This window comes from Grammomys surdaster, unplaced genomic scaffold (genome assembly GCF_004785775.1).
Source record: "Grammomys surdaster isolate TR1022 unplaced genomic scaffold, NIH_TR_1.0 125985, whole genome shotgun sequence".
NCBI lineage: Eukaryota > Metazoa > Chordata > Mammalia > Rodentia > Muridae > Grammomys > Grammomys surdaster.
In genome coordinates this window covers 4,920,047-4,946,151 of record NW_021620801.1, presented here as the reverse complement: position 1 = coordinate 4,946,151, position 26,105 = coordinate 4,920,047, and the positions used below count along the sequence as shown (strand labels likewise).

Here is a 26,105-nt window from a genome sequence, read left to right as displayed (position 1 = left end):
AGCACTGGCTGGCTTGGAACTCATGGAAACACAGTTGCCTCTGCCTCCCACATGCTGGAGGAGAAGCTTCTAATTTCATTCTTGAATCTACTAGAGTGAGTTGCATACTGAGTAAGTGTGTGTCCCCTCAGGCTGAGGTGTCCCCTCAGGCTGAGGTTCAAAGACTGCTGGGAAAATGTAAGCCCCTTGGGAGAGAGGAGATACTTCATTTTCTTATATAGGGAACAAACAATGAACTGTTTATAAATTTAAAAAAATCCCATATCTCAAAAAAGAATGATACAACTTTTATTTTTCATGGATTTTACAGATACTTTTGCTACATAGTTTATGTATTCTTATGAGATTATATTTTTTCACTTGTATGAAGTTCAACCTTATACAATTTTAAGGTGGTATGTTTGGTAGTGTATTTATAATCTTTAAAAAGTTGAGTTTTTGGAATGTACAGTATATGAGGTAAAATCAAGATTACATTAAAAATTGTTTTCTCCTCTGCACTAACATCGCAGTGAGGCTCAAATGGCAAGTACACTATTAAATGACATTTACTATCAAAAATAGGAGTTCATTTGAATTACTATGAAAACATAAGCCACTGTGTGGCACATTTTACCATTTTAGACATTCAACTATATAGAAATCTCTGGGCTCTGACACTCAGACTCATTTGTACTGCCAAATGTGGCACTTTTAAGAAGTCCTAGAAAACAATCGTAATCGCAGTTGTTTGGGGGACAAGTTATCACTCTATCCATAAGAGATTAAATAAAATGTAAACATACAGTATATTAGAGTGACAGGGTTTTCTTAAACTTGGAGAGGCCAAGTTTATCCGTTTCTTTTTTGAATAAAGGTTAATGTTCTTTTCTATAGCGCAGATCATTTGACATAAAACAATTACAATACATGCCCATTCTATTATAAGGGAAATTCTTCAGAGATCTTCAAAGTACAAAACATACATTTCTTTTTGACAGACAGAAGTACTTAGTAATCACTAAAATGCAGACCTCAGCAACTAAAAATTAGTGACTCACTACTCTAAAATCCAAATAATAAATTAAAGAAGCTAGTTACAGATGTCTACAGAAAACGTGATAAAACAAAAATTTCATATAAATTCATTGCAGACTGTATTATTACTGGCAGTCATTGACATCAAGGCAAGACGTACAATGTGATATGACAAAATTCAATCTGATCATCCAATAACTCACAAATGCAAGCTCACAAACATTAATGAACTATGCAATTTGCAAAGTGCTCTAATGCAACGGTACCCACATGCAATCAACAATTTGGAACAGTATCCAAACAGACATTATACATTAAACATTAGTTTCTCAAGAAAGAAAGCAGCTTGAAGTTTACTGGTGCAAATTAATTTTGTCTTCCGATTTGGTACCCTAAACAAAAAGGTTGAGTTTGATTAGAAATTCTGATGGCAACAGCAGTAGTTACAGGAGATGCTGCAAAACCATTGGGAGTCCTTCAAAGCTAGCCTAGACCAGGTGATGAGTGTGGACACATCTCCTTATCTGACTGTCTGCACATAGACCCAATGTACAGGTATGTGCCGGCACGCACATTCACGTGTGTACACACACACACACACGCACACACACACACACACACACACACACAGAGTTTCAAGACCCAGAAAACAGAAGCTAAATAGGCTTCAAATTTAGTTATTATTTAAAAGTCCTCTGTTTTCCAATCCCAAAAAGAGGTACTGTTCAAGTAAAGACTAGTATTTCTGGGTCTGTGCTTTCTTGGGCTCACTTGTGAGTTCACGTGTTGTGTGTGAGTTTGTGTGTGTGTGTGTTTGTGTGTGTAAGGAAGAACTCTACACTCAACAAACAGAAAACTTCTTTCTCACTCAGATTCCTTCATCCAGTTTGTTTGCTAAGCCCTCCAGGTATTTATCAAAGTTCCACTTACCAAACAGTTAAGACAAATGAGGAGGTAGAAATACAGCACTAGATTGCTTTCACAGCATCAGACTTGAACAAGTTTCGTAGAGAACGTTAGTGTAAATTCTAGTCATTCTGAATTTTTCTTTTACATGGCAATCATCTTCGAAACAAACAGATGTGGTTATCACTGGTATACTCATGCTGACTGGTCAAAACAATCCTAAGTGGTGTCTTTAGAAAGTTTGTTTTACTAGAAGGCAAATCTGGGGGTAGGGGGGAGGGTGGGGAGAGAAAAGAAAAAAAAAAGGGAAAAAAGTCCCAACCCGAGAACAAAATAAACAGCCCTCTCCAGATTGATGTTTCTGTGGCTGAATTCCCATGAAGAGCCATCCTTTGCCTAACAACAGAAGCACTGAAAATGCTAAAGCCATGTTTCAACAGATAGTCTCAATGCCAGTGCTAAATGCCACCATTTTATAAAAGCAATACAGAAATAATTTTAGTACATGACAAAATAAAATGTAATACAGTGTTAAAAATAAAGTTATATTTTCACTTGATTACAAAGTACTGAATGATAAAGGCAATCAGAATGGAAAAAAAAGCAAACAACACCAGGATGACTGCTGCACACTGCTCGTCACTTAGAGTACGCCGGGTCCGTGTGCTGTCCACAGTGTCTCTGTTGCTGCTGGCTGTCGGCTCTGTCCTCTGGGAGATGAAGAACACTGTGGTGCTGTAGGGACCTACCAGATCCTGGTGCCCTGAAGGGTCTTGGCATTGTCGAATGGCACACACTCGAAATCGATACTCACAATTCAGCTGAAGGCTGGAATACCGGAATGAAGTATCAGGGCCCTTGTAAATCTGTTAAGGACATATTAGAAAGAGAATGGAGTATAAAGTCTGGACAGAAAATACTAGCACAGCTTCATTCTGGAATTATTTCAGATGTGAACACTTGAGTATCACTCATTTCATCTTGTGGACGTGTGGTGTGTGGACACTTGCCCACTCGGGCCAGAGAGCAAGGCTGCCTGTCTTACCTCCTTCACTCATTTTCTACCTTATTTATTAACATTTTCTGAGAAGTCTCTCGTGAACCTGTAGCTAGCTTGAGGCCTCCCCTGTCCACCTCCTAGGATTGTAGGCACATGGCTTTTATGTGAGTGCTAGAGCTCAAACTCAAGTTTTCCAGCTTGCATGGCAAGTACATCACCATCTGCCAGCCTCGATTTTACCTTTTAAGTAACATTTAAAAACATGCAAGCACTTGTCTGTTTGCTGCAAAAGTGAAGATGTGAGATCAGTCCTCACAGTTTGTAAGTTAGAGTTAAGTATGTGCTCCAAAGCAACAAAATACCAAATACAGAACTTTCCCATGCATTTCCCTGGGTTACTCAAATAAAAGAAAAAGAAGGCTTTTTTTTTTGGTCGCTGTTCTTTGTGAACTCACTGTTTGAGAGAGGAGGTCATATAATCTTGTTCACTTCATAATTAGGGGACCTGACTACCTAACTAGTGAATTTCTATACTTTAAAACATCTGTTGAATCAAACAGAAGTTATCAATGGGTATCCACTGCAAATCACTTTGTCAAGAGATTGGTCACTTGGAATCAGACTAGTATCTTAAAACCTAACTCTGTGGCCATGACTTAGAAGAGAGATGGACATTAACCGGAGCTGCATGGATTTCCATTGGTGTGTCCTAGAAAAAAGGAAGCTATACACCAGAGCTGGTTACTCCATGACTCAAGCCCTGCACTGTGCCGTCATAGTTCAGTGAGTGCTTACTTCACAGGTACAATAGGCACAGCGATAGTTATACATGGCAATCATGAGATTAAGGGGAACTACTGCTTGTTAAAAGTGTCAGCACAGTACCCAGCTAACAGCGGATGCTCAGAGACATTACCGTTCTAACCAATGAGACACTCCAAGTCAATGAGAAAACCAAGGCTCTCTGTCAAACCTCTTCTCAGGTGGCTTCTTTCAGCTGCTGGTGGGCTACAAGCCATACTTACAGATAAATGCCTGTGTTTGCATTGTCAGGCTTTCTGCCTGTTCCAATTGCATTTATGTTGCAAATTTAGTTTTTAACAAACTAGTTTATTCTCAAAGTGGCAATGTAAGATCTAATTTCATTTAAAAAAAAGTTTGCACGATCCAGTATGTAGTGGGTATCTAACAAATTAGTGAAATTAGTGACTTCAAGTAAAAATGTAGATACCAATAGGAAAAAGGAACTTTTATTCTAAGAAGCCATATTTGTATCTTAAGGAAACGTGTTCTGGTTCTAAGAAAACAAATCAGTGTTTCAAGCAGAAATATAGAAAGAATTCATGTCTGAGGTATGGTAGAATAACTTACATAAAATAGGAAATTATAGAAGAATTCAATGTAAAGCTGTATACATATATAAAATTATTTTAGTTAAAATATGCTTTTATCTTACGGGTACAATAAAGTCATTTTTAATTTTTGTCTTCCTCCTCCCCACCTTTTCTGAGATAGGTAGTATCTTGCTTTGTAGTACAGGCTGGTCTTTAATTCAGAATATTTATTAATTAATTATTATTTTCCTTTGAGCTTTCTTTTCTCATTTTATCTTCACAAGAGTATGATATTATTTATTGCTAGAGAGGAAAAATCTTTAACAAATGGCTTGAGGGTGACAGGTGATGAGATGTAGAGAAAGAAATAATACATTAACTGTACTAAGACCTTTTTGTTTGTTTTTTCTTTTCTTTTTTTCTTTTTTAAGACAGGGGTTCTCTTTGTAGTCTTGGCTGTACTAGAACTCAGAGATCTGCTTGCCTCTGTGTCCTATGAATGATGGGAACAACAGCATGAACTACCACATCCAGCTCTAAATTTAGGTATTTTTAATTCAAAGAGTCTTTAGTAGTATTAAAAGTGTTTAAGAAATTCTCATTTTATAGCTCTTGCTATGAAACAGGGCTAAGAAGCCTACAGTGGGCCTAGGTATGAGTTGGAAAAGGAACAAAAGGACAGAGATAATATTCATTGCTTTGGATACTGAAGAAGCTGGATGAGATCTTGTTTTTAGTTCTACTTGCAGAGATTGGTAGCAAGTCAGAGTGGCATCACAGGGCCCACAGATACAGTACTGAAGGAAATAGGTTCTTGCTAGAAATAACTTATGGGGTTTACACACCCAAGAGAAGCCATTCAGTATGTCTGAAGGGCTTGAGAGCAAGCGGCTAGGGCTCACAATGCAAAGAATTAAAACAAGTCATATCACATTGACTCATTCTTCTAACATTACATATCTGATAACTGAGATGGAAACAGTCTACGTTTACAGTATTTTTGGGATCTCTGTTATTGCTTAGATTACACAGAATGAAAACACCCTTTTATGTTCACTATGAATCAATCATTCATTTGCAGGGAGAGAGACCACACAACACACAGATTTAAGTTCAGAGACAGCAAGAACATATGACTCCTTCCAGTCTACATTTTAACGAGAAATGCATTAAAATTTAAGTGTATGAACTCTAAAGTGTAAAGTCTACCTAGTAAAGAAATTTCAAATACTGTGCCAATGCAAGAGATTTTCTACAGAGGCTTGTGAGGGACCTGAAGAGTTTGGGAAATTGCTATTTGTCCTTATTTTGGTATTATAAATGTATCATTATAAACGTATCACAGAAAAGGAAAACATTAACTGAGGCTTGAGGCCAATGAGAATTAATACCTTACCTCTCTGTGTCTATTTCTATCTTACAGGATTTCATTTGTCTAGCCATACAAATTTAACTTAACAAGGACTCACACTATGATTCAAATAGTTCTTAACTTTTGAAGACAAATGTGTAATTTATCTTTGAAGCTCTCGTCACAGAAGAAGAGATTTGTGTGTGTGTGTGTGTGTGTGTGTGTGTGTGTGTGTTCGAGGGGGGGGAGGGAATGAGAGATTTTCTATCACTTTTGCAGTCACTATACAGGGTTATTTCAATCAGTATAAAACAGTGATTCTTGAAATATATTTCTTTTGCATGGGATATAGACAAAAAAGGCTAATCTCAGTACCACCTAAAACAAATGTTAAATACTTCCCTAAGATATAACTTGATTACATTTAAAAATCAGACCAATATATAAGCACGCCATCGTAGCAGCTATGTCTAGTCATGTAATATGAACCTTGTCTAGCTTATGGCTACTCCAGTAATGGTTTTGTGGCCTCTGAGGAGCGCTGCACTTACTCTCCAGAAGCCTGCAATGGTCATGGTCTCAAGACTCATGCTCTGCTGCCATCACAGCACATATGACAACTTGCCAGGCTGAGCAAGCAGAGCACCACCTCAGTGTGTGTCTATGGGAACGTTCTGGAATAGACCAGGATGTGACCTGATGAAGTACATAACCCTCAGCAGTGTGGATGGCACCATCCAATGTTGATCAGAGTGAAATGTCAAAGAGAGGCAAGCTCACCATTTCTGCTCGGCTGGGATACCCTGCTGCTGCTGCTGACTCTGGACTCCTAGCACTCCTGGTTCTCAGGCCTGAGAGTCTGCGCCATACACAGACCACTGGCTGTTCTGGGCACCTTAGCACCTCTAAGCAACAAGAAAGCTCTGAACAAGTCGGTCTTTTTGGTTTTATACTTAGAAATCCAAAGTGATACTAACTTAGATTTAAGGTTAAATTAGAATTAGCATTACTGCTTTGTGTAGTGACATAAACTTATTAAAATTCATATCCTACCAAAATATGGGATCTCTAGTTCCTTTAAAGTTGCAGTTAGACAATTACATTTTCTTTAATATTAATATTGCTTCTTACTTGGAAGGAAATCTGCTCATCTGTAAATTATATTTGAAATCTAATTATCATATCACTTAACAGATGATTTAATGGAGCAAAACAATGGTATGCCAAATTTAACTCCTGCAGTCCTTTGATATTTTAGTTAAGATATTGTATGTCTATATAATTTGTAAAACAAATACATGTATTAAAATTAAAGTAAAACAAACACTTTGTAAGCCCTCATATGTAAAGGTTGACAGAAAAAAATAGGGAAAAAAAAATCAAATGAAGTGCAATGCTTCCGGAGACCACCTTGGTCACAGACTCTCATAAGAAACACTGACAGTTACTTCCTCTGTCAGTTATGTATCAGAAGATGTCCTGAAAATTTCCCTGCCAAGAAAGTGACACTTCCCCTAAACTCTAATCATAAAAGGCCACTGTTATAGTCAATATTTAATAACAATTGTTATATTCAAGCACAAATAATAACAATAATACAAGGACCACTTACTTTACATTAACTATAAAATTTAAAATAGTGATTTTCTTAGAACTTCCTCTTGTTATATGCTCATCTAAATATTATTATTATATAATTATTATTACTGAATCCATCTTACTGATTTCCCTGCTTCTATCTTTGTCCCCACAACACTTATAATCAAAACGTGCCTGAATATGTAACTATCCTGATTAAAAAAAAAAAAATCCTCCTCTGGCTTATTTCACTTGGAGCTAAAGTCACTCATGGTCCAGGGTGTCAGTGTCATTTCCACATCACCTCTCATGATGGCTTCCTTACTGCTCACTTCTCAAGAGGACTGTGGGTTAGATGAAGTCTGTAGGGGCTGGAGTGCTGAAGGGGAATCAGGAACTGTCAAGTCGACTTCAACAAGCCTCAACAGTCAAGAGTGCTGTGAAGGTCAGCTACTGGGCTGCAGCAGGATGGGTGCTTTATTTTCTTCCAGTAGTAGCCATTGAGAAGAAACTACCAACTTTATCAAGTTTGTCTTAGGGGGTCTCTTTGCCTCACACTGGCCACTTTACTGCTGATGAAATTTAACAAGCACTCGACTGCCTTGGGGCCTTTTCTTGGCTTCACAGAGAACTTCCTTAGGGAAACTACAGTTCCCCAGTCCTTGGACTCAGCTTTCTCCTTTCTCCCCAGTGCACTTGCACCTGTCTCCCTCACACAGTGCATACTGAGGTATGTCTTTCCACTCCACTGGAACTTCCATGATGGTAGGTACTTTTCACTGCTATGTCCTGAACTGCTACGTTGCTGGCAATGGCTCAATGAAAACTTGCTGAATGAATGAACAATCTATCCAAGGGCAGGCATTCACAAGATATTTTGAATTTCAAGATAGCTGGAATGTAATAAGCACTAAACAAATGTTTCTTAATTAGAACTAAATAGTCAAATCTTTTACTGAAAATAAATAAAATTGAAAGATTAAAAATATGTACATATAAAATGGTATCTTGACACATACCTGTTTGAATTCTGAATCTTTTCCCACCATAACTTGAAGATTATAAATAACTGGGTCACCCTTCATTGGCTGTAAATACTCCCATGTAATTTCACAAATATGATCATTGATTTTCTCTATTTTTGGGGCTGGATGGAAGAAAACATAAATAAGATCAGCTCCATTAGATTTCATTTGGCACGTAACACAGATACAGATAAAAAAATCAACAATTTATAAACTTAAATAGTGAACTTTTGCCACAGGAATGTAAAGAAATTAAAGAAACAACAGTCTTTATGAAGTCATGGGACACTAACTTGGGCAACTCATCAACATCATACAGGCTAGTTATAGACAGCTTAGCTGGGGATCGGCTTAACATGACTCTCAGTGGCTGATGCAACACTGTCCCAACAGTCTCTATCACCATTTCTCAGAGTACAATGCATTTTCATCTCTTTGGATAAATACACAAACTTCAATCCTTGCCAGAATCATTTAAAAATAACAGCTACTTTTGAATTAGAAATATGTGTACAGTGTATAAGTACATGAGGACACATTTGTATGTGAAGCCACGCTAAAGAAACATTTGTCTTTCTTAGGGGAGACCTGGCTCCCCAAATCTGAAACATCTAAAATGACCAGAGTTTGTGACATTTAGTCTTTTTGTAACAACAAATCACCTGATTAGAGACACAATTTACTTATTCAAGTGAGTATTTCCTGTCAGGTCATTAAAGAGACCAGAGACTTTCACACATTAGTGCTTTGATGACTGAGTGGATCCCTGAGCATGTGCTTCTGTCGGTGTTCTCATCTAACTGATGAGAGATACTGAGTGCTGAATTTTAATCAAAATAAAGCATTTTATTCTGGAGGTTATAAATCACCTTTCAAGGCAGCTGGAACAGACTTTGGAGTGGTGAAAACATACTCTTGGGAGAGAGGACCTTCCCCAGCTTCATTACAAGCTTGAATGCAAAACTTGTAGGACGTGGACTCACTGAGCCTTTGTACCTTGTATGTATGACAAGGTCCTCTGTACAGAGAGACAAACCTGAAATGGAAATACACAACTTTACAACAGCATAGAAAATGTCTTCAAACCCACTACAAGTGTATAATCAAGCATGGTATTGAGGATCAAGTGGCTCCAAAACCTTAAAACTCAGGAGTAGTTGACAATTATGCTTTCCATCAGATAATAAGAATCACAGGTAAATTTCCCAATCTAACTTGATACAGAAAAATTATCACTAATCCAATGTTTAACCATTCTAAGTCTCTTCTCAGGCTTCTGGCACAGTGCTGACTCTGCCTTTTATGATTACAGTTTTAAAGGCATCAGAATAACATAAAGGCACAGCTTTAATGAGTTACTTTTACCAAGTCATAATCTACAGTACAATTTGAGCTATAAGATAATCTGTACTTAAATTTCTCGTTTTTATCTGAAAACAAAAGGAGATTGATTCTTAATTTACGGGCATAACTCTAGCTAGCTTAGTGATCTTTCTTAGAGAGAGAGTACTCTGAGAGACTATAAAATTTCAAATAAATTATCCATATAAACCATTAGATAGATCCTTATAATTATTCATATTTTCGCTTATATATTACTTACAAATTGGATGTTTCTCAATATTTTTAATGGGTAGTTTTAAAAAAGTTAGAAACCAAGGAATGCCTAGCGAATGCTCAGACAATGTTAACAGCCTTGAAATACATTACAGTTAGGAATAAGAAACAGTTGATGACCTGAAGCAAACAGATCTGTAATAAGCAATAACTGGATAAGCCTAGCTTCGGATCCTCTGAAGTACTTTTTCTTTAAATAAGAAAGGAAGGGAGGTGGGAAACAACCACAGATGAAAACGGCTGAAAATGACAAAGTCATCCTCTGATGCCACCAGAGAGCAAACATGAATCTCCATAGAACTAGAAAGGAGCAAAGAGTAGCTGGGGAACTGGCTCAATAGTTACAAGCACTGGCTGCTCTAGCAGAGGATCTCAACATGTATATGGTGCCTCATAAGCATGTATAATTTCAATTCCAGGGTATCTAACGTCACCTGCTCAACTCTGAGGGCTCTAGGCATGCATGTGTTGTACACATACATGCAGGTAAAACATTCACATATAAAATTTTAAAAATTTTAAAAAAGAGGGACAAAGAAATCTGAGCTATTAAGTTGGTGTAATTTATTAAACTTATATGTTAATTGATAGATCACTAAAGGTCTTAAATTTCCCTTTTTTCTAGTAATATTCATACTCCAGCAATTCCTCAGATGCTAAATGTATATACATGAAAAGTTTACAACATTATATTTTATGTTTAGCAGAAGCTTTATCTTTCATCCACCAATTAGAAAGCTTTCTAGATAAACTGTTTTGAACTATCCCAAATTCAAAAGCTATAAGCTGGAGCAAAATTTAAAAAAATCAATTCACCTAGTGCTTGTAGTATATGTTAAAAATATATGGTTCTTTAAAACCTGCACCTTTAGCCAAGCACTGAGTTAGAACTGTTTCTAGCAAGCCTTCTTGCTCTTCACCCTGAGTCCAAATGATCTAACAAGAGTGAGAAGAATTTAAACAATTCATCCAGAACAGTTCATAATAAAGATAAATGGTTATACCACACAATTGGCAAAGAAGCTTCTGGGGAAAAAACATACATATAATTATGCCATAAATAAAAGCATAGACATTAAGAAATATACACTATGTCCATTAAAGTGTTCCTGAAAGTGATTAAAACCAATGTAAACCTTGGGGAAACTGTACTTACTATTTAAATGCTTAAGTTGAGCAACCTTCTAATTAATGTAAAAAGTACAGATGTATAATTTATAATCGTAAAATATTACAAGATTATCAGCTATAGAAGGCAGAAGGCAATATTTATATAGTATATACAGAGTAAATAAACAATCCTAAATTGGTATTTAAATAACATTAAAAATAATCTGAATACCATATTCTAACTGAAATACAGGATTTACTAGAGCAGTGTCAGCCAGTGTGGTATGTAGGAAGCTGGATAGTATTGTAGAACATGAAAGAAACACAGATAAACCCTTGGATGACGGGCAGTACTGCACTGACACTGGACGGTAAATCATAGTCCACCCAGACCCTACTACTGGTGAGGGAGGGGCTGAACTGCTGTTGGTTCAGAGTGCCCTTGTATAAGAAGTATGAGTCATAACCCTGCTGTCTAGGACCTCAGAAGCCTTGAACAAATCACAATCACTTTCTATAAATTGTGTCCAGCTGGCAATCAACAGCACAGAGTTATTTCACAGCCACGGTCAGAGCTCATGGGGCACAGTTCAAGAGTGGCCTACTTAATTTCCCTGAGCATCACTGGAATTACAACAGAAAAGCCACAGGGAGCCTTCTGAGATTTTGAAAGACATACTTAAATTATTTAAGATGGTTTTTAATAAATATTTTTATTACATTTTAATTATTTGTGTGTGTGTGCTGTCTGCAATAAACATGCAATGAAGCATCTGAAGTCAAACAAGTGGCAGGAGTTGGTTCTCTCCTTTCATCATGCACGTCTCAGGGAGTGTACTCAGGTTGGGAGCCTTGGCAGCAGGTGTCTCTACCTACTGAACCACCCAGTGGGCTCCTTATGAGTAGTCTTCACTCTGCTCTGCCAAATTATTTACACTATAAAGTTACATATATAAATACGGTTTTAATCTCCAAAATATACACATGAAAAAGCAAGTTAAAAAACTTACCTTCCATTCTTATCCTCCATCTGAAGGTGGTACTGAACAGCATCTGTTGATAATGTCTTTGGAGTTCCTTCTCCCCATTTAAGCTTAAGGTTCTGGTGGTTAAAGGCAACACATTCCAGCCGAGGTGGATCAGGAGGAAGGGGCTTAGTTTTTAATTTAATTGTATGGCTGAAAGGTCCAGCTCCAAGGCTATTCAAGGCTTGAATTCGTATTCTAAACAACACATACAAAAAAAAAAAGTTTAGTTTATGGCTATTTTATTTACACCATCTTTCTGGTTTAGGCAAACAAACACAGATTTTTGAGGTGTACCTGTATGTTGTATCTGGCTGCAAACTGTCTATGATATAGCTTGTCATCTTTCCCACTGTCAAGGGCTGCTTATCTCCAAGGTCTATGCTGTAGGCAAGGATTTCTGAGCCATGGTCATAAGGCTCTTCCCAGCTAATTGCAAGGCAGGTAGAGGGTGAGTAATGTGGGTAGTCTATATCATCATCACTTATTTCTTGAAGACAAGTCACAATGGCAGGAACTGATGGTGGAGTCACACAGGCTACAACTTCACTGAAAGGACCCGCACCTACAACACTCATAGCCTACAAATGAATAAAGTAAGTTAACAAAGACACAATTGTGGCAGTGACCTCTAAACAGAAGATTCTGGACAGTGTGTGTGCCCAGACACTGGTCACTTACCTGGACTCTGCAGTAATAAGTAGTAGCTGGTGAAAGTCCTTTTAATTCACAGCTGAGGCTAGGCCCACAGTAACACATCTGCATACTTCCTTCAACTCCTCCCCATTCCAGCCGGTACTCAGTGACGTCAGTTCCGTTACTCAAAGGAATCTTTATGAAAAGGATATGGTTTTCTTAGTCTTGATAGTAATTAAATAGCTCTGGGGCAAAATCATTCCTTCCTCTAACATATTTAAAGTATCAACACAATCAATATTGTACAATTTTTATTCATTAAAACTAGTCATTAAAACAGTCAAAAAACATAACTGCCTTATAGCAGAAGAAAAATGTGCCTAAGAGTCAGAGTATCTTAGTAACGACACTTCAAAATAATTTTAAGACAGAATGTTAACTTACACAGATATTTTCATAAGTGTCAAAGGAAACTGAAAATCAGGGACCAATATAATATCCAATATACAGATGATAATGAATTTGAGTGAAAGAAATATTATACCAAATCTTATGATTGATTGTCCAAAGTTCACCAGTGGCTAAAATATCTCAGTAAAGAAACAAAATCTTTGATAAAAACACCAAGTAACAGGAACCAGAGTCTGAATACTTAAAAGGCAAATCTATCTTACTCAAACACTTAACTCATTTCTGCCATGTGCATTTATCTAGGACTCAGTTTTCCTATGCCTGAAGGAGCAAAAGGGAAGATTACCTTTATTCTTTTCTATGCACTACTCCAATCACTAAGGGAACTGATGTAAGTTAGTGGGGATTACAGTACCTCCCAATTCACTTGGGCACAAGTTGCAGATCTGCATGTCACTTGAGGGGGTCGGCATTGATCTGGTGGCCCCGGGGCTGTAGTGATATCGTATTTTTCTGAAAATGGTCCAAACTAGAAAAACAAGAACACACATTTTCCCTTTTCATCCTTAAATGTACACTGCACAGAATCCTGTATCTAAAGACTTACCAGCAATTAAGTCCTTCAAAATTAATTTGACCATAATTCTACCGGCATTCATTAAGAATAAAAGATTTAACAACTATGGAAATAGATGCAGAACTTTAAGTTTCATTTAATATACTTTGCCTCTCCCACTCCCTTATTCTCTTCAACTGCTTTTTGTAAAAAGAGCAGGGCACTAATTAGGGAGGTGAGATAAAAGGAATGACGGGAAGAAGGGATGAAGGCACCAAATATGAGCATGGGAGATGGCAGGCACCAATCTTATTTTACAGAGTCAAAGATGGGTAGTTAGTGGAAGTAAAGGAAGCAAATGTCCAAAGTTATTTTGACAAACTAGCAAAAACCAGTAAATAAAAAGGAAGACATTACACTGAATATGCTACCAGTTAACTGCAGGTTAACTGAGGTTGCTGAGGGTGCAGACTCTGACAGGTTAAATAAGGACTGCCTGCAGACTACACAATTCCATTCACAATACTTAAGTGTACTCACAGATTAAAATATAGTTCAGCTGGAGACAGAATATGAAACAAAGTACAGCTCACTCAAGTCTTTAAAACTGTGGTAAAGAGACCTGTGAGCTTAAATTTTGAAAAAAAAAAATTACAAAATCATTTTTAAAAATGTGCCATACACCCAAGCAACTGCTTTGTCTTAGGACATCTATCTGCCTTAGTGGAGAGGTGAGGGTTTCAGCAGTTGTGTGGAAGTACGGTCTTCCAGCCCTAGCTAGAAAGTGAAGCTATCACTTCTTATGCATTTTATGGATCTCTCTCTCTCTCTGAGTGAGCGAGGGAGTGAGTGAGTGAGTGAGTGACTGTTTGTACACTTTTAAATAACTTTTAAATAACTCATATAAACCATAAATGCTTAAATATCAGCATTTGCTCATGAAGCAAAGCACAAACTACATCTGGTTTCAATGGGGAGTAAATGCTGCATAAAATCAGTTTAGCGACCATGCAAACAGACTTTTAAACATTCATAAAGGAAGCCACAGCTCTTTCCAAGTGCCACACTCTAACTAAGGTCTGAAAGTACAAGAAAGGCAAGTTATAGGGCATGTTGTTCCTTCTTTATCACTAGAAGCTTATTAAAACAAATGGCTCGATAACAGGTTCATGTGATGATACATGCTTAAGTGATGATTCAACTGGCAGTTCCCTCACCCCTATTCTGTTCGCTGCACGAAGTCTGAAGCTGTATGTCTTTCCAGGAAGAAGGCTGCTCACTGTACACTCCACTTCAGAGCCTTGGTAAACATCTCTGGGCTCATCTTTATCTGCAGGAGTCATTTCTACCACATAACAGGAAATGGGTGATCCACCATCAACCTGAGGAGGTCCTAAGCAGGAACAGATTTAGGGCTTTTAACAGGAGGAATATTTTGGTTCTAACTTAATTATAATTCAGTACCAAAATGGAAATTACCCCATCGTAACTGTATTTCTTTTGCTTTGGGTCTACCCTGCAACCTGGGAGGGAGGCATGGGCCAGGAGGCACAGCTGGAGTCTGCACAAGTAAAGATTCAGAGACCTACAGAACAAAAACAAAATCAAACAAAAGGCTCTAAACAACTAGATTGCTTTGATAAAAGATTTTAACACAACATATAATTGTATCAACAGTGTGAAGTCATACTTTACTATCCACAGAAATAATGTATAATAGAATATAATGGAAACAAGAATAGAATCAACCCTTATTAAATCATTACAACATATTTTTATAGACAAAAAGACATTCACTATAATTACTATTTAAAAAACAAGTGGGAAAAGGAACAAACAAAACAAAGTATCTAAGACAATAAGCACCTAAACAAATGCTGTCCACAGGGAGCCACACCCTCTTAGGTTGCTCCAACACTGCAGATGCTTTCTACCTTACTGTTTTTGGAGGTTCAGACTCATAGGGTTTTGTTTGTTTTTGGCTTTCTTTTTTAAACTGTCTTTTAGCCTAAATGTTAATTCATTTATTTATCTTATTCCTCTCATATCAATTCTACAGCCAGTTGAATAGGACACCTTTATTTAGTATTGCTTTAATTCCTATTTTTAAAGTCTTCATTTATTTTCTTATGTGACAAGAGTTTGAACCAGGGCCTTACAAATGCTAAGCAAGTATCTTACCAGGAAAAGCTACCAGCCCCAGCCTTGATTTTACTTTAAAGATTACCTGACCTAGTTGTATATTAAGGGTCACATTTAATATTTAATTTTTTTAAAACACAAACTACTTGTTCAACATTTTTTCAGACAGGCATTCTATGTAAGAATGCTTCAATGACACACTAGAAAATAATTTTAGATGCTATGTTTGTTGTTCTTAAATGTGGGGAGATTATCTTTTCTCCAGGTGGTTCTGAGGATTTAGGAAGGTCTCTTCTCCAGAAGAAAACTGTTCTAGCACCAAGTTATGCCTTTACCACCAGGGAGCTTTCTCAATGAATAAAAGGAAACACTTACTACAAGCCTGGTGGGTGTGACACACACTCAGTTTCACAATACTTACATGCCTAACAAGAAGTTTAAAAGTCATTTTTAACAAGAGTGTTTTTATTATGTAAACTTCCATTTGAAAAATCATATTATGAATGTTCCAATAAGTGATTCTTGGTTAAATTCATTAAAAAGACATCCGGGGCCTAGAGTGTGATTCCAGCCAGGAGTGAAGAACAGGAAGGCATGAGCAAGCAGAACTGTTCCATACGCTGTCCACAGCTGTGGGAGGAGAATCCGCCTCAGCCTGAGGCACTGAGCTTGGCCACGGGTTTGTTGTGTTACGTCCCTGGGCCAGGGCTCCTGGCATGCTTTAGGATGCTCCCCCAAAACTCACAAGGGAGAAATGTATAGGCAGGGACTGAAGCAAATATCTTGGCAGGGAATGGAGAACACAAAATATTTCTGTGGTTTGAAATGACTTAAAGATGAGTTAAAGGACAGTCTCTGCCCAGTGTTTTCATGTTCTTGTTTGTTCTCAAGCAGACTCGAAGTAGAAACCTTCAAGTGCTCAAACAGTGGTAGGACTGTGGCCAGCCAAATAGGTAGTCAAGAACCTGATGAAGACACCCTCACTGAATTACTGACCCATGAAAATGGTGGTATTAAATGTAACTGAAGATGCTGAATGTACTCAATATTGAACCAGGCTCTAAAACTGTCCTCAGGATTGGGATATGATCAATACGATCAATGATCAATATAACTGATGAAGTTACTGGTCACTGAGTTACTGACTCTCCCTTTCCTTTCCTTTTTCCTTTCCTTTCCTTCCCCCCTTTCCTTTTTCTTTTTCCTTTCTTCTCCCCTTTCCTTTCCTTTTTCTTTTGAGGTAGGGTTTCGTAGCCCTAGCTGTCCTGGAACTTGGTCTGTAGACTAGGCTGGCCTTGAACTCAGGGAACCATCAGCCTCTGCCTCCCAAATGCTGGCATTAAACACCCAGCTACTGATTCTCTTAATAATCATAAAATAATGGCTAGCTTTTCTGAAATACTAAAATGTTATATCTGTGTTTGAACAGTTTATGGTTTCTCCAGAGACACAATTTACAAAGCAGCAAATAAATATCTAACTATTTTAATTTCTGCTGAATATGGATATCAAATATCTTCCTAAGGTTTACAAAAATATGTACCGTGTATAAAATATCCTGTTAGAATATTCTGGTAACTGTAACACTAGCCACCCAAGTTACAAAAATTACTCTTGCAGATTTGTCTACACATTTCACCAATGATGGCAAGAAATGTTGATCCTGTCCCTTGTGGTCCAAATTAAAAACCAAACGTGTACATAAAAGCATTACCGCACTCTGTCCTCCATCACTAATGCAGTAAACCCGTAAGCGGTAGTAACAGCCTGGAGTAAGCCGGTCACAAAGATATTCCCTGGTCGCTCCACTGTAGATCATATCCCACTTGCCTCCTGAAAGGTGCAGAATTGTGTGCAATCAGCTACAGGGTAATGGTTAACGTTTTGGTATCATGGAGAGGGCAGGCATCTCAGGTATGTGTCTATGTAACTTGTCAGAAACAATTCAAGCCTGACTTATGTTTCCTGGAAAAGACTTAATTTTCGCTGTGCATGTGTCTTCAACAAAAATCTGCAAGGCTTTGTTGAACTGAAATCTCTGTACAGTCTTCGGCTTCGATTGGTAATTTGCTTTTAATTAAGCATATTAAATGTGTTTACTGGTCCAGCAATGATATTGTAACAAAGGATATAAAGAATCAGTATCATAACATATTTAATCATCATAAGACCTTTCTTTGCAGTAAACATGCCTTTTATAGAAATAAAAACTGATGAACAGGTGACTTAAGCATAAAGTTCATATGTCATAAAAACCTTAATTGGAGCTAACTTTCAGAGACCAATTTCCTCTAGTATATGTAGGTATACACTTAGCTTAATAAACTACTCTTTAATAAAAATATAGTATCTAAAAAAAAATCAGTCTGGACATGCTAGACTTGTACAATATAAACAAATGAAAAAAGAAAAAGAAAAAAGAAAATATAAGTATAATAATAGAGGCTGACATTTGACTCACTGTAAGCACATCATAATGGGCACAATCTTGCTGACACAAACACCCTCACTCCTACCATCACCGAATCAAGGACAATTCACAAGATAGTAAAAATGTGTTTATGGCAGCAAACAATGTGAAGCTTGGATGAGTGATGGTTCATCCACCAGAACAGACCTATCAGTTTTACCAGCCATGCTTACCGTTAGAACCTTCTGCCATCTCCACCACGTACTTATTGATGGGCGCCCCTCCATTGTCTTTTGGTGGATCTATCACAAACAAAAGTGGTATTATGGAAACCTCAATAGACAGAATACAAAGGTAGCTCGTTACAGGGGGAAAAGAATCACCTGAACAATTACTATTCACACATCCTTTGTCTACACTACAGTCACTACTTTTCACTTACTATGCTGGTCTTCCCACAGAACCTACCCATATAAAATTCACTATACAATAATTTTAGTGGCTGCACAACATTCCACTCACTTTAGTTCCAAAAGGAATTTGAAATTTGTACTTATAATATGGTGACTTTTTCAACTGTCTCCAAGGCAGGACTGAGTTTACACATCCCCCAAACTCATATATAAGCAGATGCTCTGGAAATGTTAAAGGTTTGTTGTTTGACCTGTTGAGAGCCAAGATAACTAAGATGCTGCTAGCTCCATGGTGAGCAGTCTCTCTGTTCACACGAAGCTCACCCTGTCCATCCTCTCACATTGGTCCCCAGTTCTAGTGTCAAACCTGGTGAGTATCTGTGAGCACACAGCTTGCCACAGATCGGTCCTCACTGGAGGACACATTTCTTATCAGACTGCCCTAAGTTAATAAACTTCCCCAAGCACCACAATCACAATGTTATTAAAAAGCTGATACCAGTAGCCTACTGAACGAACATTTTACAGGAAATCACACTGCATTGTCATGCTAACTCAGTGGATTAAAATTACTGAACTTGGGCTTTCTGTATTGAAAAAACATAAACTCAGAGAATTGTGTCCATCAACAGTATCCCTTTCTTCTGAACAATTCCTGTGATTCTGCCTTTTGTCTCATAGGAAGTTGCTACAACATCAAACAATCCATACGACAAGCCATTGTTTGAGGAAGGCTCAATATTAACAATAATTTATCCATCTGGACATTTACATTCACTAAATAGGAACTTGAATTTTGAACTAGGTGCTTATGAATTTTCTTCTTCTCTTCTAAGCATGAACGGGTACTTCTTCTCTTCTTTTCTAGCAAAAGGTACTGTGATACTTTCACAAGGTTGGTCTTAAAGAAAAGTTAATATTTAAATTATTCTAATCAAACACAAAATGAACATCTTACCCCAAGTAATTTTAAAACCGTGTGAGTGTATCTTCCCTTTAACTGAAGGCTTCACAGGCACTCCTGGCTTATCAGGGCAGGTACTGAATTCCACGATTTCACTCGGATTGCTTTTACCTTCTGAGTTATAAGCAATGACCTGTGGCGAGAACATAAAGACCTAATGTTTGTAACCTAATAATACTTCTAACCAAGTGATGAGCAAAACAAGCTCAGAGAAATGACTGAACCCTTTGAGACTGAGAAGTCCTCTCTGTTGGAGAACTGCATGCCTTTATACTAAGTGTGCTTGTACTCTCCAGCACTAAGTTATCCCTAATGGTTTCTTCTGATGTAGAGAAGTGCAGCAGAAATGCCCTCTGCATAATATGGGAAAGCCTGTGTGGTGGGAGCTGAGGGCCGGGGGAGGAACCAGGTAAGTGAGCTTGGAAGCGGACACCTTCAAATGATTCCACTTCAGAAGTCTTTAAATCTGAACCACTGGTTCCTGGATTCCTAGTCAACAGAAGCTACAAGATAACAAATACTTATTTCCATGTAGGAAAAAAATAAGATAGATTTTTAACACAGAAATGGAAAAAATATAATCCAATCTAGGCGTCATTTTGATTTTAGAAATTATATTCCCATTTTCACCTTGTCATAAGCTATGTAATTATGAGTGAGATTTTTAGTAACTCCAACATTCTAAGTATCAACTGTGGCCTGTGAGAAAGGGAGTGCTCTGTCCAACTTTCTCAGGTCTCAGCCCTGCTCTCACATGTCCAGGTAACTTTCCAGCATCCTGCCATAATTTTCGGTTTGTTTCTAACTGTAATTATTAAGTAATTCAAGTACTAAGCAAATTTAAGAGCCAAAATATACCCTAGAGTAATGCCAAAGGAGGAAAGATAAATTCCAGAAGTTTTCATAGAGGATTTTCAATCTGTCACTACCACAATCAAGTGCCAGGAGGAAGAATTATAATGTAAAGCATCATCACTTAGCACCATCAGTCATAAGGACAGACCCAGGCAAGGGTTGTCAACGGGCATTAAAACAGGCATGGAACCCCGGTACAGAATAAAATGGTTACAAAGGACAGAGAATGACTTTGCAGTTGAGGGATTACAACTAACAGTATATGAAGAATCTTTCTATGACATGGTGCTAATAATCATATTGGGTATGTTTTAACATTATATTTTAGTATATGTATTCACATTACACAGTAATAGGTCCACAGAATGTTAAAAATGGTTTGGAATGTTAATATATGAAGTCTGAAAAGCATAATTATATTACTGTAAAAAGTAAAATGGAACTGCCCATGCCCATTACAAATGAAAGCATTAAAATGTAAGACTACAGGTTTGGAAGGATACACAATGTCAACATGCACATGGCTTTTAACTTCACAGGAAAAATAAAAGAATACATTTCTTAATAGGCTTTTCAAAATTTACCTTAAATTTATACTTTGTACTTCGTCTCAGATTTTTCACTGTGTAAGCAAGATCTTCTCCATCATATTTTGGCTTAAAGCCATACCCCTGGAAAGGGAAACAGTTTCCATTAGACATCTACTTGCCAAGATGTGAGGAGTAATAGGTATGTGAAGGTATGCTTGCTTCCCTTACTCTTCACCTCTGACAGTATAAATTCTCACCTTGACTAGTGACTAAACACTGACTGATATGCTACAGAATCGTTTCTAGAAGAATTGAGATTACTTAGTCTCAGTAAATCTAAGAGCCTGGAGAAGGTCTTTTGTGTTGAGGGAGGTATTGGAGCCAATGGCAACTTCACTATCAACAAAATGATTTCCTAAGAACCAAATTTCCCAGTGAAGTCATAAGAATTAACCACACCAAGTCTTTAATACCCTTACTTTGCCCTGAATACATAATTGTGTTTAAGTGAAAAAAATAAACAGTTGACTGTCCTGGGAGATAAGGTACCACTTAAGTCCCATATTGCTATTTACAGTCCTAGTGACAATATTTCACTACCATATTAACTCCCATGTTAAAATTATGAAAGTGGAGATATAATTGAAAACTCAGTATGATTCACCATTTAAATGTATACATAAAGATTTATAGCATATTCACAAGAATGTGCTACGATGACCTGATCCTAATGCTAAACAAAGCTCTAGTTTTGGCTAGCAGGAAACAGAGGCAGGAAGTAGATTCAGGATGCACTACAGAGCCTCTTGCATAACTCTCAGTCTCCTGTGCTATGTCCACAAGCAGTACTGAATGTAAGTGGGGAAGGGTGACACAGGACTCTGAAACTGCTCTGTGCAGAAGGCTGAAGGTTGTGTTGACATTCCCTTTTATTTCTTCCTAAGTCAATTAATCCACCTCTGACTCTCTGGGCTGCTCCCCCACCTGTAAGGTGTCGTGACTGTTAGGTAAATGCTCTACCAGTGAGTCATGCAGCCAGCTTTCAAATGGAAAGCATAGTCTATATGTTTTCCAAGTATAGACTTCAACATTCATTTAGGGGTATATAAGACTCCCAAATCTCTTATATACACCAAGAAATCAAGAGAATTGAGTCCTCCCTCACAATCTCACTTAGACAACAGCAAAGCAAGGCCTGATGGGACTTGGGGAATGAGCCAACTCCTGTGGTGACATTAACTGTATTGGGATTAGCATTGTACCAAAACTACTTCAACTCTTATTTAAATTACAGAGCCATACTTACTGATGTTTCCTCCTCCATCTCTAAAATGTAAGAAATCCCTTCGTCTGATGGTGTTCCTGAGGGCTTAGTCCACTGTAGGGTCAGCCAAGTAACTCCAGCCTTGGTCAGCACAGGACTTGCGGGTACAGAAGGGGCACAGCCTGAGGTGTAGTATAAGACCTCTTCACTAAAATCACTGTTGGAACAAATAGTTTGTTTTTTTTAAAAAGTAAGTTATTTTATTGATTAAAAAAAGACAACAAACCTCTTTTCTCCACTAATACTATTTCTTCAAAATGAAAATTTAAACTCAAATCAAGAACCTTGATTGAACATGCTAAGTCAGAGCCTGACCACAGAGCTACAGTTCCAGGCCTAGAAAATTAAAACTCAATGGACTTGAAGAATTTTTAAGGTGGCCCAGATATCAAATGGTTTGTATTCTTTCAAAAGTGTAAGTTTTGTTTAGACTTTTTAAACTTGGGTAGTGAAATATATTCAGTCAGTGGAAAAAAAGTATACAGTTGTCTGTAGGAAAGAGAACACAGTAAAACCCAGTTCACTGTGCCCTTCTATCATACTTCTATATGGTGTATACATGGAGCAGAAAAGACAGTTCTCATGAATACTATTTTATGTGGTATAAGATGTAAACCGTGTAATTAAACCCACCAACTCCCCAAAAGGTAAGTAGAGGAATCTCAAAAATAAAACAAACTAAGGCTATTTTTACAGGACACTTAAAAGACCCAGGCTTGTCTGAGCTACATATACAGAGAAACCTTTTAAGAAACAGAGAAAACAAAAGTCCAGATAAAATATTAACAGTTACTGATTAGCCACCTAAACAAGAACCATGCTAACTCAACTAAGCCTGTGTACCAGTAGCATTAATACATTCTACCCTAAATATGATTTATTATTTCATTCACAAAAACAGTAAAAATTTGAGCCTTTCAAGCTTAAAAAGGGGAGGGAGTACTTTCTATTTGTATCAAGCACCAAGGCTATGGAACCCACTGGATTCTAAATAAAACCATTAAAACATACACACTGATGATTAATTTAGAAAAACAGGAAAAAAAGCAGAAACAAAAACAAACAAAAACCCATGAGACCTCTTTAGAGACATGTAAAGACTTAATTTATCTTTGAGGCTGGAACAGGCTTTGAATTTAATCTTTCCTGTTACCTCTATATAACTAAGACATGGCCTTTGCTACATCATAACTATATCGACAAAATAAAGCAAATTTTTTCAATGAGTAGTCTGACTAAATAATCTAAAATATATATTATTTTACAAAATGTCTTACCTTACACCATAGTCATTTTTGGCTGATAATCTAAATTTACAACCCATTGCTGGTGACAGTTTGGTAATTTTAAATTGCTTCTGTGAGCCCGCGTAACACTGACAGAATTCTCCATTTCCTTTCCCCTAGGAAAAATGGCTAGTTATTATACATAATATGCACTACTAACAAGAGACAAATCCATATCGGTTCCTGTTTGATAGTTGTTTACTAGCTGGTACAGTGTGTAATAACAGCACTCTGTTACACATATCATGGACAGTAAGAAAACGCTGAGACGATGAACATCTTACTTATGATTGACTTCAGGTGCAGAATTCCAAGAGTAGACGTAGCTCTCCAAGTAGCCTTGCATAGTTTTTTGAATTAAATATGCCCTTTCAGCCAATGCTAAATTTCTGGCCATAATAAGGTATGGCATAATCTCTATGGGGGACAAGTAGTGATGGCAACAGGCTGATCTCCGAGACAGACAAGTGGCCACGTACCATTAACTCATGAAAAGTTCTTTGTGAAGAGTTTTTAAACTTATCTCCAAACCTCCTCCTAGACACTGCTAACTATCTTCAAAATAAAGGTTTGAAGCAGCAACTGCTCCAAAAGTTACATATGACACTGAAGTAGTCTAGCAGAATTGGGAGCAGCACAATTAGACAACGAAGAGGAAAGTTAGGGCACCCCAGGACAATCAGAAATTCAGTAATGCTGGATGTGAAATACAATGGCCATCTCCTCTTGTCCCACCTATTTTTCATTCCTTTACCGGTCAAGGGCAGTTGGGGCTACTTCTGGTTCTCTGAGAATGATTGAATATGGCTGTAAAAGTGAACTGTCTTATTATTTTTAATAGTATTTAGCTAAACCTACTACATGGTCTAAGCACAAAATCACATATTCTGAATAATGGTAGATTTTGCTCTTTAGTCTGGACACTATGACTGTATCATCTGTCTCAGTTTATAGTCATTAAGTTAATTGCAACTTTTTAAATAATATTAAACTAGTATAATATAATATAGAGTGGTATATTTGGCTAGCTGATACTTTAAAAAGAAATCCCTTGTTTAGTAATGCTATAAAATTACTGAACAATAAATAAACTTTCTATTTCAGCTACATTTTAACAGATCCCCTCCCATCACCTATCTGTGATTTGTCAAAATCAATCTTACTCTGAATTCTCTTAGCATTTCTAGAACAAACCCTTCTTAGTTATGATTTATTATTCTTTTAATACATACTGTTGAATCTCTATATTATCAATAGAATTTCCACTCTCTCTGGCCCCTTTTCTTTGCTTGCTATAAACAACAGGATTAGATAGAATGGAATAATTTTCAAATACAAGATAAAAATAAGAAAATAATGCATTAAAACTGTATGGCCCATTGTGTTCCTGTGGCTGTCAAAGATGCTCAAGACCTAATTATTCCTAGTCTCTGAATGTTATCTTATATGGTGACAGGACTAACAATTTAGCCAAATTAAGGCCTTGAGAAAGAGAGTTACCCTTGACTATGTGGATGGGGCACAAAGGTAAGCACAGCCAGCCTCCTGAGACAGGCAGGCAGTAGTGAGACAAAAGTACAGGAATGGCAGCATGGCCATGGGCCACAGTAGACTGACTGGGACAGGAAGCAGCTTGAGAGCCCCTGGAAGAAACAGTCATGCTGACATCTTAATTTTGGCCTAGTGAAAACTGTATTTTTGGCTTTCAGAACTGTAGAATGTCATTTAAGTCATCAATTTTATGGTAATTTTCTACAAAGGAAACAAATAGTCTTGCTATTAAGGCTGGGAAAAAAATAGTGCCTTTTCCAAGGAAATTATAAAAAATAATTCCCCCCCCCACCGTGTGCGTGTGTGTGTGTGTGTGTGTGTGTGTGTGTGTATTTGAGTATGTGATTAAATCCACTGAGCTACATCCCAAACTCCTCAAGTGACTATTTGGATAATATGTTGGAACACAGTCCATGAAAGAAGCTCTGTAAGATCTCCGAGAACTTGTTAGAAATCTCCAAGTGAACAAAAGTCTTCCTCCATACCATGCTTGTTCTTAGAATGTGCTCTGGTGCCCCACCCAGGTATAGTGGATAAGAGTTCACTTTAGATTATTCATTACAACTTGCTACTTTAATTTGTTTATGTGCCTCTATGGAAATACATGTTTTTGTCTTTGTTACTGGACACTTTACTCAACCCTCACCTCAGAGAACACATTGTCTGATCCTCTGAATCAAGCATGAGACTTTGTCTGCCTCACTTTTAGGCCTCATTTCCCACATTCACACTGCCAAAGAGAGCACCAATGGGAGTTATTGACACACACCATCCTCCTTCACAGCCAAGTCCGGTTAGTTAGTTTGCTAAGGACACTTAACCATCCACTTGCCCACCATACAAAATATTGTTTCTTGTGAAATACAACTAAAACACATAAAACATTATTTTATGAAGATACACCCACAAGTTTAACCACTAAAAAAGATTCAATGTACTTACTTCGTCCCATTCTAAAATAAAGCTTTGGATTTTAGAACCATTGTCACTAGGTGCCTGAAACGTGGTCAAAAAGAGAGAGAGAGAGAGAGAGAGAGAGAGAGAGAGAGAGAGAGAGAGAGAGA

At 37.4% G+C, this 26,105-nt stretch overlaps 1 protein-coding gene across 5 annotated transcripts in view; it reads right to left on the bottom strand.

The window, feature by feature from the left end:
* Positions 1–264: 264 nt before the first annotated feature.
* Fndc3a (fibronectin type III domain containing 3A) overlaps positions 265–26,105 on the bottom strand; it is a 159,477-nt gene continuing 133,636 nt past the window's right edge. For all 5 annotated transcript variants that reach the window (XM_028754218.1, XM_028754215.1, XM_028754217.1 and 2 more), the window contains 16 exons: positions 25,984–26,037; positions 23,482–23,606; positions 22,187–22,361; positions 20,935–21,021; positions 19,490–19,628; positions 18,352–18,420; positions 17,423–17,541; positions 15,046–15,151; positions 14,784–14,959; positions 13,426–13,539; positions 12,645–12,794; positions 12,261–12,544; positions 11,949–12,161; positions 9,081–9,247; positions 8,206–8,333; positions 265–2,789 (listed from right to left, as the gene is read on the bottom strand). In XM_028754218.1, the coding sequence (XP_028610051.1) occupies positions 2,475–2,789; positions 8,206–8,333; positions 9,081–9,247; positions 11,949–12,161; positions 12,261–12,544; positions 12,645–12,794; positions 13,426–13,539; positions 14,784–14,959; positions 15,046–15,151; positions 17,423–17,541; positions 18,352–18,420; positions 19,490–19,628; positions 20,935–21,021; positions 22,187–22,361; positions 23,482–23,606; positions 25,984–26,037 (2,421 nt within the window). In that variant the 3' untranslated portion in view covers positions 265–2,474. The remainder of the gene's footprint in view (positions 2,790–8,205; positions 8,334–9,080; positions 9,248–11,948; positions 12,162–12,260; positions 12,545–12,644; positions 12,795–13,425; positions 13,540–14,783; positions 14,960–15,045; positions 15,152–17,422; positions 17,542–18,351; positions 18,421–19,489; positions 19,629–20,934; positions 21,022–22,186; positions 22,362–23,481; positions 23,607–25,983; positions 26,038–26,105) is intronic.